We start from the raw sequence: 19,185 nt of genomic DNA on the forward strand, positions 1-19,185 counted from the left end.
TCGTCCACGCTCTATATAGTGATTGAGGGATTTTTGGGTTAGGGCGGACGTTCGGACACAGTAAGCTTGTATGAGCTATAAGAACAGCAACTTTTAAAGAGAGCATGCACAAGGAGAAATGGGCTCCTGCATGCTCTCGCATGCCTTTAATAGGCATTTCCTCTCGGGAGCGGGTACAGGGTTGTGCATGTGCATTTTTTTTTTTAAGTGGAGAGGGCGGGTCTTTTAAAAAATTTGTGAAAATCCTTCAATATACCTTTATGTGGTATTTTAGTTCTATTCTATATACATGGCTGTTTGATTGTGTTTTTCTTTGTACTATCTATATAGCATATATAGGTGGTTTTGATATGTAATTATTGGTATGTGGTTATTAGGTTTGCCCAGGTCTCTCTGGTAAAAGAGATTTGTAATCTCAAGAAATAATAGCTGGTTAAATGAAAACAGGTTATAAAGTCTTAAATACCCTAAGAGAGTCAGAGAATATATCAATTCAGATTTTTTTTTTGATGTTACAAAATAAAGCAAATATAGGAGCAGTTTTACCTGACTGAGCGGTCGTCACTTCCTGTCATGGCCAGAGGCTTGGTGGGGTGCACGGCCAGCGCCCACAGCTCACCCTCACAGTGACCCTGCATGATGAGGAAGGGCTTGTTGCGGTCGTGAACCACCACTTCAAAGATCTCACTGTCCTGCGTCCCCACTAGGATGTGATCTCCACGCCAGCACACGCTGCGCACAGACAGCCCTATCCAAAATATTCACACACACAGTGGTTCAGGCAAACTGTGAAAACAGAAGAAACAAGAATAACAGCAAGCATGGGAGGGAGAGACAGATGTGCTGCTTTTACTGCCATTAAAAGAAGCACAAAAGCTGTTATAAAGACAGGACGTGATAATAGCCTCCTGCAGGCTAGGATGGAGATTTCTATAGGGTGATGAAACAAGTTGTCAGGCTGGTGTGTAACTTAATCTGAGTAATAAAGCTGCTGTCTAATGCATGATGCATGTGCTGCTCACATACAGGTCTGTGCAAAATGTTTTGGTTGTTTGAAGATGTTTTATTTTTACCTATCATGCAGGACATATAACAAGATTACAGTAACCTTAAACACTCAATTAGAACAGGATGAAAACATTACCGGATTTGCATTGTTTATTTATGAATTCATGCAGTAATGCAAATGAAACCAGGTGTTTTGAAAAGCCCTTTTATTAAAAAAGGCATCTGGAAGATTATTGTGATAGATCTAACCTGATAGTGTAGTGGTAAAACTCTTGCTGCCAAATATGCTGTCCCCCAGAGCTCAATTTAAGTTCAGTAAATTCTTTTGCTGAATTTGCCCACTGACGGACATAAAAAGATTATTTCTTTTATGTTCTATTCCTCTTTGGTTTCATTAGCAGACAAAGGTAACTTAAGGTTAGCTCATTTTGATAGTCTGAACTTCTCAGCAGTTGTCAGCAGTTAGAAAATCCTTTTCAAACTGTACAAATGCAATGAAATTGTTGTCTCCTTGTTTAACCTATATTTTAAATTTAATAAAGATTTTTGCAATTTCACCATAGGAAGATCTTAGAGGTTAGGAAATTAATTTGTGGGGTTAAACAAGCCAATAATTGCTTCTACCACCAGTTTGAAATCTTTCTGGGAATTCTTAATGATTTTTTTCATTGTGCAGTTCCACACTCTGAAAAAAAGATACAACTCCAGCTTAAATGAATTGCTTCAATTGGTAAAAATAAATAGTTTCAACTTAAGTGATTCGATTATTTGAAGCAATTCATTTAAATGAATGGAGCAACATTTTTTTTATAGTGTAACTTATTAATAAGCATTGTAGCTCTGTCTGTATGTTTGGATTTTGTCCCTTTGCTGGAAGGTGAAGCTCTGCTCTAGTATCCAGAACTCTTCCATTAGTTCTGAGCAGCCTTCCTTTACCTCTGAGTATAATACTCCCTTTACCATGCTTCGCTGTAGTGATGACATATTAGGGTGTAAGGGCCTGTTCTTCAAATGCTTTGTGTGTATTAACCTTCTCCAGGCAGATGTTGCAGATTTGCAACAGCTAAATGCCACTTAGCTAATTACTCCACATCCGTATTTTAAGAGCTTTTGTTACTCAGAAGTACAACAGAAGGACTTAGTTGTGGATTTGCAGCAAACAGTTTTTCTCCAGCTCACCAGATATCACTGCTGACTCACTTTTTAACATGGCTGAGTCCTTGGTGTCACTGAAACAGATTTTCTAAGCACCAGTTTCATGTAAGTATCACTACCAATTTCCATTATTTTGAAATCAATGTTCAAGATGAATCATGAATGTGTATAGATATGACACATGCCAATTAGTAGATTTTATCTCCTCTGGGTTTTTTACCAGAGGTATCTCGATTTCAATGTTGTGGATTCGCAACGTGTGCCCAAACAGGTACCAACTTAATTTCAGCCTGAGAGGGTTAACACATGTGCAAACTTTGTGTTTGTATTGACAGAGCAGATCTTTATACAAGTTGCTAAGAGATTAATAGAGTTTGTTGAGTTTGCCCCTCTCCCCAGCCACTTGGGTCTGCTCCTCCAGGGGAATCCCAAGGTGTTTCCAGACCAGCCGAGAAACATTGTCCCTCTAGCGTGTCATGGGTCTCTCCCTGGGTCTCCTCACGCTGGAACGTGCCAGAAGCACCTCACCAGGGAGGCGTCCAGGAGGCATCCTAAATAGATGCCTGAGCCTCTGGCTGTTCTCGACGTTGAGGAGCAGCGGCTCTACTCTGAGTACTCCCCTGATGACTGAGCTCCTCTATCTCTAAGGCAGAGCTCAGACACTCTAAGGGAAAGCTCATTTCGGCCGCTTGTATGCGGGATCTCGTAGATGAGGGAAGGAACATAGATCGACTGGTAAATCCAGAGCTTTGCCTTTTGGCTCAACGGACCGGCACAGCACCCGCTTCACAGCAGACAGCACACAAATCCACATGTGGATCGAGAGATTAACAGGAGCAGTTGATATCTCATTAAATTATTATGAGTCTACCTTAGTTTGAAGTATGATGGGTCAAGCTGTTGCTGTGACGAGTTGGTGGAGGTAAATCCAGCTGTTAGGAGCATGAATTTTACTGTGGCTTTTTCTGATAGAGGGAACTGTTATGGTGGTGATGGAGGTTTTATGATTGATGGTTTATATTTAAATTTTGTTATTTTCATCTTTTTTATCCTTCCTTTACCTTTGTTTGTAGCACTTTGAGATTCTTATCTTAAGTGCACTGTAAATAATGCTAATAAGGGTTGTATCGTTATTTCTTTTTTTAATAATCATTATCATTTGGTTATAAGTTTATTTATCTTTAACAGCCACTCTCAGACCTTTAGTAATACCAGCAACTTGCTCTTTTAAAGGGAGTCTGCACAGCGTAGGGTTAGCACCTATAATCTCTGTATTCTTTCTTTTTTCGTTTTGCTCACACAATTTAACCCGCCATTATTTGATGACATAGAGTTTTGTATTTATGCCAAAAGGTGCTGATTTGGTTTCATATGACCAGAATATCTCATTTAACACATTTTCTCTTTCCCCAACATTGCTTGTGGCAAACTGTAAAGAGATCTTATTATTTTTTATTATTGCCACTATTACCCAAAGGCCAGCTCTGTGTCGTTTAAAACTAACAGATAACCTTACTTCAGCAAATGCTTCAGTGTAGCCCACTGGCTGCTTTGCAGCTACTTATTTTTTATTTTAGAAATATCAGCGTAAAGGGGTCAGAAACTCAGACTTTACATGCAAACAACTTAAAAAGAAAAATAACATACTTCATCATACATCACAGCTATGCACAACCTTGTAATGATATATCACATTAAATCCCAGCAAAATGCATTAATGTTTGGATGTTATTATGTAACAGAATGTGAATAAAAATAAAGGTATGAATACTTTGAGAGGTACTGTTAAAGCTAGAGCTGCCTTAGTTTGATTTGGTCTTTTCTGCTCTTTTCACTTTAGTGGATTTATTGAAACACCAAATGAATACAGATTTTTCTTTCCTTTTAAGATTTCACCTTTTCCACACAACGTTAAATGATGATGGGAATGGTACAGAGTGGAAATAAACTGCCACAGACCTTCTTACAACCAGATAGAGCTGAGTAACAATGGAGACTGCTACAAACAGACTGAAATGGGAATTAATCTCCACCCTCCGTAATGTTACCCACCTCGACTATTTTCACCTCTAGCTACTGTTACGTCCATTAAGTAAAGGAGAAACAGAAACAAGAAGGATAATGGTTAGTAAACCAAACAGAAATTGGGAAAGACTTTTTTATTGACATCCAACAGTGTTTGTACGTAGATTTATGGGATTATTTCAGCGCCTCAGAGAACACAGTTTGTTTTGCTGCTCTTCTGCACCCTCATTAAACAAAAATAGGTAGGCGGTTTGACATCACCTTTATATCCTTGGTCTGTTTCCCTGAGATCGATGACAGTAATTGGTTTGAAATTGAGATCCCATAGCCGGACGCAGCCGTCCCGTCCCCCTGTAGCGAAGCCCTCTTCGCAGGCATTCATGCTGAAAATCCCTGACTGCGGAAGAAAAATGACAGGCTGTCAGTGAGGATCTGCACAGCAGACAGGGGGGACGACACAACCAGTCCCAGCTATGCCCAGTCATTTGCTAAAAAATCCTTTAAAAATTGCAAACATGCAACTTTGGCCTCACAGGAGCAGGAGATTTTACTTCAATTGCTTTTTTTTTCATGTTCCACTCTAAGTACTAATAATAGTCTTTTCTTTCGGCTAAAGCCCTGAGCATTAGCAGACCCTTTTGCTGAAGCTGTAGTAAGAAACACAGAAATACAGACAGCAGAAATGACGATGTACTGTAGTTATTATCCCCTCCCCCCCATTTACCTACCCCCCCTCCCATCCAGCTGTTGATCCCATAGATATCATTTAATCCTGTGGAGCAAAAAGCTGATCCTCCTCCTCTGAGCAGAATCAAATGAAGCAAGCATGCATGGCTCCAGCTTTTAACTGGTTCACTTGATATGTTTAACTGCAATCCTTATGTTGCAACATTTTTCTATATCCATCTGTATATGTCACTCCGATACCATGTAACATACTCAGTGTGCAGCTTGTATGACAAAGTAAATTTGCTTTTATCTATATGGGGGGTTATGATTTGCTGGTGTTAAGGTCTAAGGTGTGAATGGGGAACCGATGTGTTAAATTTAGTGTTATTGCAATTCCACTGTCTCATACTGGCAGATGGATGGTCAACATACCTCCTTAATGGAGGTATAAGAGTGCCAATGCTTAGTGTCATATCCAGAGGCTGTGATTTAAAAGATAGACCAAGTAGTTCTGCAGAGGTGCAGAGTCAGCCAGTCTGAGCTCGGACCAAACGCTGCAAGCTGCATGGATTACTAGAACCATGGCCTCATGCGATCAGGGTAAACTTATTTGCTTCAGATTGTATCCACTGTGTGTGGCGCCGACCAGGTGAGGAGTATGCAGAGACAGAGGAGCATTCACTCATGTCATCACATAGGTGTGGAAAAGGATTCAAGTAAAACCATTGAAACTCTACTCTACATGGTATCAAAGTGTGATGTCTTCTGGGTTGTCGGATGAAAATATATGATAAAAAAGCTATATTTACATTTCTACCTTTTATTAATGTATTTTTTCACTTCTGTACGTTTTAACATACCCCGTGAGCTCCTTGTATTGTCCTCATCAGATTGATGCCTTTCCAGACGTAGATGTCCCCATTCAAGGCCCCTGAATACGTGACTTCGTCTTTGGCGCAGGCGAGGCAGAGGATGGTTTGGAGATCCCCCGTTTTGCCAAAAACACCACGTTTGGGTGTGAGAGCATTACCACATAACCCCCAAAACTGAAGAAAACAAAAAACAAAACAGACAGTCAAACATTATACAAATTAATATCTGCAAAACATTTCCACCTTTACTGTAATGCAAAATGTATTGCTTACAATTTAATCGAAAACCAACCAAATACGTCAGGGGTGCAATAACAATCCTTCAGTTTGTGTGCTGAAATCTGGTTAATTCACAAAGCACATTTAAAAAAAAACTCAGAGTTTAATCAAAGGGCTGCACAAAAGTAAGATTGATAAAAGAAGTTTAAACCAAAACATGAAACTAAAATAAAATTTAAAAAACACTGACTTCAAACAAAGACAATAAAAAAAAAGCAAATCACACTTGGGAAAATGCTATTTAAAAACAGAATTTCTTAAAGAGTTTGAAAAACATGTAGCAATGACATCTGATTAACAATTAGACCTGCTTAAAAATATGGGAGCAGAAACAGAAAACATTAAATCAGACCAAAGTCTCTTGTTTTTGGGACAAATGGCCTGAAGATAAAAATTTAAGTAAACAAGAGAGGTATATATAAGCAAGATCATTTAGGTATTTATATCCCTTAAATAATATTCCGTTAGCGCATTCCATACCATCCGCATTTGAAATCCACATCTAAGTTTGTGCAAACCTACATCAAAAACTGAAGAAACAGCAAAAAGTTCCCCTGTACAAATGGGAACTTTCCAGATATTTTTTTGTTTTATCTTTTAGCATGAGATGTATTTTTGCAAAAAAAATAAGCAAAGCACATAACATACTAATATATATATTTTTCTCAAAGTGAAGAACATTATGGACAACAGTGATCACCCTCTTCAGAAGATTTTATAAACAACAACAGTGTCTTCAGTCAATGGCTTCTCCAGTAGTGGTGCAAGACAGACCGCCATAGAAGATCCTTCCTGCCTAACAAAATAAAAAAAATGGAATACCTTTTACCTGGGCTTTGGAGGAGGCGCAGCTGAGGCTTTACCAGGTGTTTTTTTTTATTTTTATAATACATACTTTGTTGCATAAAAAATTATGCTATGGTATAATGACACCAAATGTTTAACCCTTTTTAGCCCTGATCCCAAAAGATGTTTGACACAAGAACCACTCTGCACATTATTGGAGGAACATCATACCCTCAGTAAACCACGGTGGAGGCTGTATCATGCCCTGGGGATGTTTTTTGTTTTCTCTCAACTAGAGCAAGCAGCATTTGTCAAAAACAGAATTATAACCAGTCATTAATTCTGATCAATGTGGCTAAAAACCTACAGGCTTCTTTTGGAAACCTAAAAATGAATAGTAACTTAGTTTTTATTAGGAACACACCAAATAAACAAAATAATAATCTCAGTAGAAGGAAGTTTTTGAATGGACCAGCCAAAGCTTAGACCTGGATTGGTTCTGTGAATGCTGGCTTTACAAAAACACATTAAACTACATTAAGCTGAAAAAAAGATCAAAAATTTTTGATAAAGTAAATTCGGTTCCATCACAAATCTTGGTATTTAATATGAAGTTCAGATTTTTCAAATCCACTGACTGTCCAAACAACCCACAAACCCCTTGGGGACAGTAAGGTTTAGTACAATTAAAATATCTCCTTTCTCTTAATATGACACTTGTAGTTTTTCCCACTTCTGCAACCACCTGATCAGCATGCACAGACACAGACATGTCCACACAGGCTCATTATTTATGAACAGCATCATTGGGATGCATGAGCACGGCCTCATCTGAAGGCTGAATCCATCCAACGCAGGAGGGAAGAAGGAAAAAGAGACGCCCTGTCTGCTTGGGGATGAGATCAGACGGATGAAGTCGAGGGAAGACGTCTCGAATACAGAAACAAAGCTGCTGGCACATTAAACCACTGCACTCTCATCACTCCTCTGACAGCCTTCACTGGTTTATCTGGAGGAACATTTACTCCGTTTACAGCAACAGTTGGTTGATTCCAGATTTATTATATTACTCAGTGATTTAGGTGAGTTAAGCTGGTTTTTTATTTTTTTACAGCTCAAGAGCGATCGTGTATTGACTGGAAAGGGGTGATCAAAAGGAAGCAAATGAGCTCAATGACAGCACCGGGCCATCAACGCCCTCAATAACACCTGTTTTTTTCTACTGATAAAGCTGGTGAGCGAAAACAGGATGGATCGATTATCAGAGACAGGAATCACAGGCTTAGATTCAACCCTGCCTGGTACACACACTGACAGGAGAGGAGGCATCCAGGCATCCTATAAAAGGTTTCAGGAAAAGTATTAATAACAGAAACATGAATGTTGGGGTCAGAGCTGAAGGTTAAGTGGGAGAGATGGTTTTGGTGTGTGTTATCAGGGAGGATGGAGATGCAGATTGAAAAGGGTCATGAGCTGGATTGTGGTGCACATGGGAGCAGTAGGGATGGAGGAGGTTTGACTGTACAGTCATCTCTGCCTTCAACTGATAAGGCAGCGAGACACAGGAACTGCCTAATCCCTTCACCCCCAAATTACTGAAGGAAGACTGGAAGCTGGAGGGGGTTTATGATGGATTCTGGGGCAGGAAGCAGGAGAATGCAACAAACACAACAGGAAAAAAAAACATGTTTTCTTAAAAGCCATTAACTGATACAGCATATTTTGTATTTACACCTTAAACCAATATGCACTGGCAATTTCAATTCACAGAGGAACATAACATGTATTTGTATGGACCATCAAATTAATTTCTTTGATTTCTAACTCAGGTTCAAAGTCAGAGTTTCACCTCAATTGTGCGGTAGCAGATACCAACTGAGTAAGTATATTTCTAAGCACTTTTCATAGTAGCAACCAGCCCCCAGCAACAGGCATGACAATAATAATTTTTCCATACCATGAATATCCATGTTTTTACAACCAGAAAAATAATACAAAAATTTTCTCATAAGTCAGTAAAAGAAAGGGAGCAATTTCTTTTATCAAGCTGACTGGCAGAGTGTAGCAAAAAGGGGGCAGGGGACACAGGCACTCTAGCTTACTTAAGAAATATGAAGTAAGTATTGTGACAGAACATTTTAGCAGTTTTTAAACTATCCATTTTCCGTCACGCTTCATCCCTGCTGTGGTTGCTAGGGGTGCTGGTGCCTATCTCCAGCTGTCTACCTGCAAGAGGAGAGGTACATCCTTGACAGGTCGCCAATGTATTCATTGGCGACCTGTCAAGGATGTACAAGGCAACGCAGAGAAAAACAGGACAAATAACCATTCACACACACTCACACCTAAGGAGAATTTTAAGAAGCTAAATAACAGTCATGTTTTTGGACTGTGGGAGGAAGCTGGAGTACCTGGGGAGGACCCACGCAGGCTCAGGGAGAACATGCAATCTCCATGCAGAAAGACCCCTTGCTGGGAATCAAACCCGGAACTTTCTTGCTGCAAGGCATCAGTGCTACCCACTGAGCAGCCCACTTTTAAACCATAATATTCAAAATCTTTAGTATACCTTAATAGTGGTAACTAAGCAATGGCGATTAAAAAAAAAGTTATTTATAAACAATTGTGGAGTGATTCAGATCATGTTCTGTATTTCCTGTTGTTGGATAGAATTCTGTCACAAGTGGAAATAAAGCTGATTTGGTTTATTTATACAAATGTCACAGTTAAACTACATCACATAAATACAACATCTGGAGCTGTATGTTTATGTTTTATCTGCAGGGAAAAGAGCAATCACATAGATGTCCACCTTGGCCTTTTTTTTATTGCAGAATTATTTCATCTAAACAACAAAATAAAAGCCCTCTGGGTCAAAAGGTATGCCGCTATCCTCTATGTGGTTTTAATAACTAAATTTAAAAATCACAAAGTAGATCCCTTTGATTCAAAGAGTGTGCTTGTCTTAAAGCTTTTAGTAAAAAGGGAAAATAAAATTTCATGACATGCTGATCAACAATCAGATCTGATTAAAGGAAAACTAGATCATTCTGATGTCTGGTCCATGGATGGTTGCATATCTAGATAATAATCATTTCAAATAGACTTAATTGGCTTCCTAATTGTTTTTTTGTACAGGAAGGAGAATGCATATCCCTAGCAGTCAGACACATTGCCAGTCAAGCAGGGCAAAAACAAACACCATTCGCAGACTAATCAGCCAAACATGCAAATCTTTTGGACTGTAAAAGGCGAATTGGCAGTGAACCCTCATATGCATAGGAAAAATGTATGCAGTCATTGGTTGGCATTTAAACACAGGATACTTGTGGTTGGAAAATTTAGTTTCTCTTATTTCATATATAAATTTATCCTATTTACTCAATATAAAAGTTTGCACTCAGTCTTTTTCACCTGCAAGGCCACACAATTCCCCTGTGTAAGGGTGTTTTTAGAAAAGACCTACCTTCTTCCCATAGCAAACCAGATTCTTTAAGTTTGATTCATAACATGTTACTGTTTAACCAAAGTGTCTGTAATTTGTTTTGACCCTGACAACTTTCCATTATTGTAAGTAAGGGGGAACGAACGCTGCCGAGGCGGAACAGGGCTGATTACCAGGGCTGTATGATGAACTGTTCTCTCTTTGCAAAGAAATAAAAATAAAGTGCCGACTGAGTGAAAAAGCCTCCAATCTCGTTTATTTAACTGGGGTGAGTAGTTGAATACTTTTTTCCCACTACAATATTAAATATAAAACCCTCTTATAAAGCAGAATGTCTTTGCATCCGCAGCAATGCATAAGATGGGTATTGGGAGGTCACTGCAATAGGTTTTATGTAACAGGAGAGATCAAAGAAAAGGAAAGATGACAGAAAAACAAAGAGGGAAAAGGGGGTCTTTTTTTCCATTAAGTATTTGAAATAATCAGTCAGTCAAAAGCAGAAAAAGGGACCAGATGTGATTTACATGAGTGATTGATGTGCTGCATCAGAGGAGCAAACTGACTGCAATATTTCCTGAAGAAATCTAAATAAAAAAAAGCAACAGAGGGAGGCAGACAGTGTCCTCGCCACCGAGGTTGTGTTTTCCTCAGCTCCATAGTGAGTGGATTACCGGGTCTAAATCTTCTCTATGCTCTGAGTGCTATAATCGCTGAGCGAGCACAGGACAGGGGAGCAGATGTCACATGGTCCACAGGGTGAAGCCTGGGGAATTAAGTGGGACAATTGGTGGATTGCCTTGGCATCAGAAAACCAGAAGAGGGGAAAGGGAGGGAGGAAGAGGAGAAGGGTAGATGCTATAGGATTCAGCAGGGATTGCTTGATTGGGGGTAAAGGAAAAGTTCTGGGGAGGCAGACGGCTACTGCGAGAGGAGAGGAGAGGCAAGTCTAGCTGGTTTGGGATGACGGAATCACCAGTAAAAGATAAATACAGTTATCTGACCTGGCTGCATCAAACCCATTCAGTAATGCTTTATTTTAAACTAGGGCCAGGGGGGGTTTCCAGTTCAAGCAGAATTTATTCTTTTCCCAGCATTTTAGAAAATAAGGTCTTCACAGCGGGGAACTACATATCCTTAGGGTGGACTTGGAGAAGACACTCTGCATTAACCCATTGAAAATTTATGCACACCACTTTTGTGCGAAGAGAGGTGATAGCGATTGGGTCAGAAAGGAAACGGGCGCATCTGTGGCTCATGCAGTGGAGTGATTTCAAAAGCTGAAAGGAAAAATCTGAAAGGACTGAGTGGCAGTGTCATGGTTTCTGATGAAAAGCAACATTTTCTTCTTCTGCACTGCAGATTACTACAATTTTGAGGGGAGAGACTCTGAGTCAGTGCCTGTCCTACTTATGTAAAGTGCCTAATAACCATGGGCATGGATTTGCATAGATCTATTTTAGTAACGCTTGATATTGTTAAAGAGATAAAGCAGAAAAAAGCAGGGAAGGAAACAAAGATTTATGGTCAGCTGTCTCTTTAAACCCAGTCAAAATCTGCTCTTTTCTTTACATGACAGAATCAGAGACACTCAGAATTTTTCAGACTGAGATTAGCTGCTTGTAAAATAAAAGTGGCTTTACCTTGATATGTTTGACACCGCAGCTGACAAGCTTGTTTGGCTGGTACAGATCCCATGATATGTCAAATATCTGCGAAAAAATAAAGAGGAAAGACCTTAAACTTCTGGAATATTAAACTGAATCAGTAGATTTTTCATAAAAGAAGTCATTTCAATACACAAGGTTAGTAATTAGGACTTTCAAAATAAAAGATTACATTGACTCTTTAAAGTAAAAGACTTTTCTAATGAAACCAACTTGATAAGATGTTAATTCTTACTATGGCATATTAGCAAATGTTAAATGATCGACTGTATTTTATAGAATGATGGCGAATAATAGCATAAAAGATGCCTTTGTGAGCATGGTAGAATATATTATCATTGACTAAATAAATATTATTAACCAGAAAGCTGATACTAACATATTGGTATATGTTATTATTTGAATAAATATGTAAAACATTATGATAAACATATCAGTTAAAAATTACATTAAAACAGCTTTTATTTTACCACTGTCTAAGCTTTCATTCAAGTTCTTTCCAAGATGCTAATGTTTACTTATTTACTAAAGTTAGAATTGTTGCTAATTGTCACAAAGCTTTTGAACTTTAATATCAACTTTATTTTAATGTCCCCTGAGGGAAATTTTTTATTTAAAAGCATAAAAAACTATTTTGTCCAGAAGCATGTTTCATCCTGCCATCTCATTTGACTGGAAAAACGAAAGTATTTTGGAGCTCAATTGAACGTGCTTGAACGTTCCTCTTTAGGAACGAGTTGAAATTAACTGTAAATTTATGTAAAAACTCTTGTAAAGTTATAGAAATATCTTGTTAAATGGTCATAATATGTAACTTACAGCTTTATATAATTATTAATATATCAATATTATTATATTATTATTTTATGATATATGAAAATATGTAAATAATGATATTTTAATGTTTAAATATTATTTTCACTGTTAACCATAGTTGGCCAGTGTCGCAGCATAATTTCCCTATGGTTACATAATAACAATAAAGGCTAATGATTTTTCATCCAAAGTAAAAAAAAAAAAAAAAACTGTCATTAAACATAGAGAATAGGCTAAAGAAAACCAGTGCTAGTCAATATGCATGTATTAATATGTTAACTTATATTAGAATTTTTGCCAATAACAGCAAAGTTCCTGTTGACATAACATATAATCCTAACTACTATAAGCATGTAGGCCAGTATGCAACCTAATAATAGCAGATACACAGCTGTTAACATAGACTAGTTAGTTATTGTTCATTAACATCCTAGTATTTGTTTATGTTATGATTTTTGCCAAGTAATGCATATAGGTTTCCATTAGCACACCAGATAATAGGGGAGTTGCGGCCTCGTGGTTAGGGCATAGAGCTTGGAATCCAGAGGTTCTGATTTCAGGCGCCACTCCCAGAGACTGCCACTCTAGGTCCCTGAGTAAGACCCTTAACCCGCAAAATGGCAGCCCACTGCTCCCTAAGAGGATGGATTAAATTCAAAGGGGAATTTGTCCAGTGAGACATTAATAAAGTTCAATTATTAATTATCATTAATATTAGCTCCTGTAAGATAACATCATTCTAGCTTATGCTACCACATTATTGAATGCAGACTCTACTTTAGCTTAGTAGATGATTTTCACTTTTAATTGCTAAAATGTATTTAGTTAAATTTATGTTTTAGCTTTAAATGCGAAAATGGGTTGCATTTTGGACCCAACCAAAAAAAAAACCTTGTTAATTAGAGCACACAGGTGGCTATGCAGCATATATTTTGAAGAGAGAGGCAAAACTTCAGTATTGGTTCTTTTAAAATGTGATGAAGAATAAATAGGATGAAAGTATTTACCCTGTCTGTGTGACCAGGAGCAGCTGCCAGCACCTTCCCTCTTCTCCAGTCCCACACACAGATTGTGTTTTTTGAGTCCAATCCCACAGACACCAGGCACTGCAAAGAGGGCACAGAAATAAATGAAAATACTGTCTGCTTTCTAACACAGATTACTGCAAACTTTCAGTGCAGTCTGACTAATCACATTAAGAAGCTAATAATGACTACAGAACAGTTGTCCAGCCTCTGGCAGTTCTATGGAGCACATTTAAGCATTTTTTGCCAGAGGACACACCTACAGCTGACTGAGTAGGCAGCATAAGTGGAGCAGAAGAGGAGAAAGCAGCTCATGGAAATCCTTCCTCTGTAGCTTACTTCACATGTTAAGGAATGCCCTCTTTAATCCTCTGCAGAGTCAATGTTCAGCTGACTATAGAAGTGTCTGGTAAGGCATTTGGAAGGTCTTGAGATGTATTTTAGCAGTCAGTGCTATGGGGAGCAGGGGTTAATTCCAATAAACTAATGTGGATGGTGAGTAAGTTGTCTGGATTTACGAATCTTCAGTCAGCTGATTTATCACAACAGCTTGTCAGAGAAATAGACTTATGTTTTTATTTATATTCATGGCTGCAAAATTATAGGTTTTGATGATGCAGAAAAATGAATACTAACACGTTTCCCTTACATTTGTAGTGTTTCATAAAAACTGTGATATTAAAGTGAGCATACATTGATTTTAGTTATTTTTAGACATTTTGCTTATTAGAGCAAAGAAGAATTTGGATCGAACCAACCTAATGGGTACATGTAAGTTCTTTCAGCTCTCTAAGCCAATATTTGGTAGAACCGTTTGCTATAACTGCACATTTATTTTGGTAAGTGTCTGATTTAAAGCATTACCTTGTAGCTTTCATTGCATTTAACATATGTTTAAGATGTTATATGCTAGAAGCTAAAACTATTAGTCTCTTTTGAAGCCTCTAATAGGTTTCTTTCGTCATTGCCCTCTTTTTTCGGTTTAAATGAACTTTATATATATTGACTGCCCAGGTCAGAAAAACATCACCACAAAATACTGTTGGCACAATGATGCTTAGCAGTAGGGAAGTTATGCAAAGGTTGATGTGCACAGTAAGTTTTTTTTGTGTGCTTTTTTTCCAGAAATTGTACTCTTGATTGTGGCTCCCATCCAACATGATTGAAAAAAAACCTTTTTCAACGTCTGCTGTATCCTCTGGATGGTTTGTAGTAAAGTACAAACAGATGTTGTTTTGTTTTACTTTTTTACAACATTAGTGTCCTTGCTAATTTCCCCAAAGTCTAGAGTTGTAGAGTGCACAACTGATATTTGTCAGATAAACACTTGAGCACAAGTCACGAGAAAGCACTTACCGACACTTTACAGCCACTTTATCAGGTAAACCCCACAAGTACCACGATGTCTTCAGAACTGCCTTAATCCTTCATTGTATCGATTCAACAAGGTACTGAACACATTCCTAAGAGAGTGTGGCCCATATTGACATGACAGCATCATGCAGCTGCTTTAGATTTGTCGGCAGCTTATCCATGATGTGACTCCCTCATTCCACATCCCAAAGCTGGACTATTGGATTGAGATCTAGTAACCGTGGAGGCCATTTGAGTACAGAGAACTCACAGTCATGCTCAAAAAACCCATCTGAGATGATTTGCGCTTTATGACAAAACTTGGTTTCGTGCTGGAAAGAGCCATCAGAAGATGGGTACACTGTGGTCATAATGGGATGGGCATGGTCAACAATACTCAGGTAGTCTGTGGCATTGACCTAATGCTAAAATGGTATTAAGGGGCCCAAAGTGTGCCAATAATGTATCCCTTGGCACACTGTGACACCACAAGACTGAATCGTTGATACAAAGCAGAATGGATTAATTCTGACGCTAAAATCTGACCCTACCCTCTGAATGTTGCAGAAGAAATCAAGACTTATCAGAGAGTTTTCCAAACTTCTTTTGTCCAGTTTAGTGAGCCTGTCCAAATTGTAGCCTCAGTTTTATGTTCTTAGGTGACAGGAGTGGTCCTTTGCTGCTGTAGCCCATCAGCCTCAAGGTTTGACATGTTATGGGTTTAGAGATGCTCTTCTGCATACATCTATTGTAACAAAGGGTTATTTGAGTTACTGTTGCCTTTCTATCAGTTCCAACCAGTCTGGCTATTCTCCTCTGACCTGTGGCATCAACAAGGAATTTGTTTCCACAGAATGGCCGCTCACTGGATATTTTCTGTTTTCAGACCATGCTCTATAAACCCTAAAGATGGACCATGCCACATTCAAAAGTCACTTAAATCACCTTTTATCCCCATCCTGATGCTCAGTTTGAACTGCATTATCTTCACCATGTCTACATGCCTTAATGCATTGAAATGCTGACATCTGATTGGCTGATTAGAAGTTTGCAGAAGTTTAACGAGCAGTTGGGCAGGTGTCATAAAGTGGCTCGTAAATGTACACTCCCATGATGAGAAAGAAATACCAGCCTGTTAAAGTTTAGAGTTTAGATATGTTTGTATTGGTAGTACATTTTCCTTAAACCAAGGATCTAACTGGCAGTTGCTAATGTGACTTGGCTAAGGTATTTGTAGTAAGCCAAGCACTGCGAGATTTGAGACCGGTTTGTGAACATGCGCTTCTCAGATGAGGTCCTGTGATAGGAAGGTATCCTCAGTAAGGACAAAAATTTCATCCAAAAGAAACATGGCAGATTTTCAATGTCTAGGTTGGATTATCCAAGAATGAGACTTTTTCTTAGCTCTCAATTTCTTTCTGCGTCTTAAAATATTTGTACAGTGAGCTGTAAAACAGTTTTTTCCAGGTTTCCACACTGACCTACAGACTTTTTGAGCCATGTTGCAATTTCTACAGAACAGATCTTTTTCAGTCATGGTTCTTTGTCAGCTAAGAAAAAAGTGTTATAATTTTATATAAGGCTGAGGCCATGGATGTCTCCTAATCTGCAAACATGTATGGTGTAAAATGTGATGATATGGCAGAGTGGAGTTGTATAAAATGCTTCTTTAACTGTTAAACTGGGCCACTTCCCGAAAAGTGAGCCCGGGGGTAAGCAGCTGCCTTCTGTAACTCTAAGCAACTTCTCTGATCTGAGTAAGATTAAAAATTCTATCAAAATCTTTTGTCATGCCTCATTATTATTTAATACATATAAGTTATGAAGTGTTATTTAAAGAGTTTGTCCCAAGTGATCTTTTTCAGGAAAACTTGCTGGGGGGCCAGATTTGCTTATCACCCAGGCTGAATTCACCGAGGTGGTCAAAAAACTCCAGGGTGGCAAGGCTTTGGGGGTGGACGAGATACACCCTCAGTACCTTAGAGCTATGGATGTTATCAATCTGTCATGGCTGGCATTCTTCTCCAACATCACATGAAGGTCAGGGATAGACCCTTTTGATTGGCAAACTGGGGACGTGGTCATCTGCATTATGCTGCGTTCACACCGGGGGCAGCTGGCGCGACAGAAGCAGCGAGTTTATATGCAAAGTCAATGGTTGACGCACGTCAAGGCACAGCAAAAGGTCCCGCGGCGCGTTTTGAGCAGCAGGCGCAGCGCGTCTGAGCAGCTGAAGCAGCGCGTCGGGCGCGTTTAAGCATCTGACGCGCGTGACGCGCCGCAAACGCGTTGCTGCTCGAGATGGAAAAATTTAATTTTTGCTGCTCGACGCGCCGCGTCAACCAATCAGAGAAGCTGATCTGGGAGCTGGCTGGGAGACAGACACAGCGCTGATGACACAGACCGCTCTGATTACTCCTCTTAAACAGTTTATTAACGCATAATTAACTTAAAATATATACATCTGCCGGCAGAATATGTTCACTTTTATTATCCTGCTGCCTGCAGATCGGATTATTTAGATGAAAAACACCTACCAGCCGCCGCGGTAAACCGCGAGGAGGCGACCCGGCCAGAGGCTGCTGATGAAGGGATTCCTTCTGTCGGCGCACTGCTGGTATGTGGGGGTCTGAGCGGCTCCGACAGAAATAACATTGGGAGGCAGGAATGTAATCTGGATGAACTGACTGCACTGATGAAGTTTTCAGGTGTATTTTCTCACTTAAAAACATATTAAAACTACTTTATTCCCACTGATCACAGCAAATATAGCTGCAAGGCAGAGAAAGGATAGTGAAGCTCCGCCCAACGCGCGTCAGAGCCACTTTTGCACCGCGCAGCCAGAGCAGCAAAGCTGCTTCAGCCGCGTGTCAGAACTCACTGGTACAAGCAGCAAAAATGAAGCAGCAGACGCGATTTTGCTGCTTTTGCAGCGTCCGGTCTGAACGTAGCATTAGAACGGGGATAGAAGGGTGTATTCCAACTATAGGGGGATAACATTTCTTAGCCTCCCTGGGAGGGCTTATGTCAGAGTGCTTGAGGGGAGAATCTGGCTGATTGTCGAAGACGAGTTTTCGAGTCCAAACTTGTTTAAACTTTGCAGATTGGATTCACCTGGTTCAGTGGCTGAGTAGAAAAAATACATGACATAGAGATGACTTGTTGACTCCAGGTCCCCCATCTCTGAGATAAGTTTGAGTATCTTGGGGGTCCAGTTCACAAGTGAGGGAAGAATGAGGTAGGAGATTGATAGACGGATCAGTCTGTGGTGGTGAAAATAGAGCTGAGAAAAGACACGCTCATGAAAATGAAAAAAGAACGAGATACCGGATACAAGTGTCGGAAATTAGCTTTCTTTGCAGATTGGCTGGGCACTTCCTTAGAGATAGGGTGAGGAGCTTCGTCATTTGGGAGAGGTTTGGGCTTCCCTCAGCAAAGCTGAGGAGGTGTCTGCAAAGTAGGAAGTCTGGTAGTCTCTGCTGGCACTGCTGGCCCTGTGACCCACTCCCAGACGAAGCGGAAGACAATGAGTGCAAGTACAAGTACATTTCTACATATGGTCGTTGCAAAATTAAGCCTGAATGTTTTTCATAAGACTGTAGCTTAACTGACCAAAACTACATATCTAAGATTGTGAGTTGTAAAGGAAAAATGATGTGGTTTTTAATAAATAAAACAATGAGTATTTGAAAACTATGCTGCATTTTTTTCATTTCCGTTACATTCATACTCCTAAATGATAAAATAAAACCAGTAAATGTTGTGTAAAGAGTCCAGATCTGTTGACTTTTCAGCCTCTATGGAATAAAGGCTAATACTGGACGTAATCCAGAGCAGCAAGTCTCTGTACTGAAAACACAGTGGCAGGGTCAGGATGACGCAGTTTTCTTAAACTGGGACAGAAAAGCCTGTCCAAATGTTTGTAAAGCTTAATGAAGTTAATAAAGTGTCACTCCTTGAAGGAAACCTGTTAGAAACTGCTAAAAGTGTAATATTGGGTTGAAAATTCTCCTGACAGCAGGACAGTGGACCTAAACATGTAGCCAGAACAGTTATTTAATGGCTTTAATTAAAACTCATTCATGTGT

General features: G+C 39.3%; 1 protein-coding gene across 7 annotated transcripts in view; it reads right to left on the reverse strand.

The window, feature by feature from the left end:
* The window catches only part of eml5 (echinoderm microtubule associated protein like 5), a 59,555-nt gene that overhangs the window by 28,489 nt on the left and 11,881 nt on the right, over positions 1 to 19,185 (reverse strand). For 5 of the 7 annotated variants that reach the window (XM_015386886.1, XM_015386884.1, XM_015386883.1 and 2 more), the window contains exons 3-8: positions 13,727 to 13,825; positions 11,880 to 11,948; positions 5,718 to 5,903; positions 4,450 to 4,585; positions 4,216 to 4,239; positions 547 to 748 (exon numbers count right to left, since the gene is read on the reverse strand). In XM_015386886.1, coding sequence (XP_015242372.1) covers positions 547 to 748; positions 4,216 to 4,239; positions 4,450 to 4,585; positions 5,718 to 5,903; positions 11,880 to 11,948; positions 13,727 to 13,825 — 716 coding nt within the window. The remainder of the gene's footprint in view (positions 1 to 546; positions 749 to 4,215; positions 4,240 to 4,449; positions 4,586 to 5,717; positions 5,904 to 11,879; positions 11,949 to 13,726; positions 13,826 to 19,185) is intronic. The other 2 variants (XM_015386887.1, XM_015386885.1) reach the window with 1 other exon arrangement.

This window comes from Cyprinodon variegatus, unplaced genomic scaffold (assembly GCF_000732505.1).
Source record: "Cyprinodon variegatus isolate N-32 unplaced genomic scaffold, C_variegatus-1.0 Scaffold379, whole genome shotgun sequence".
Lineage (NCBI taxonomy): Eukaryota > Metazoa > Chordata > Actinopteri > Cyprinodontiformes > Cyprinodontidae > Cyprinodon > Cyprinodon variegatus.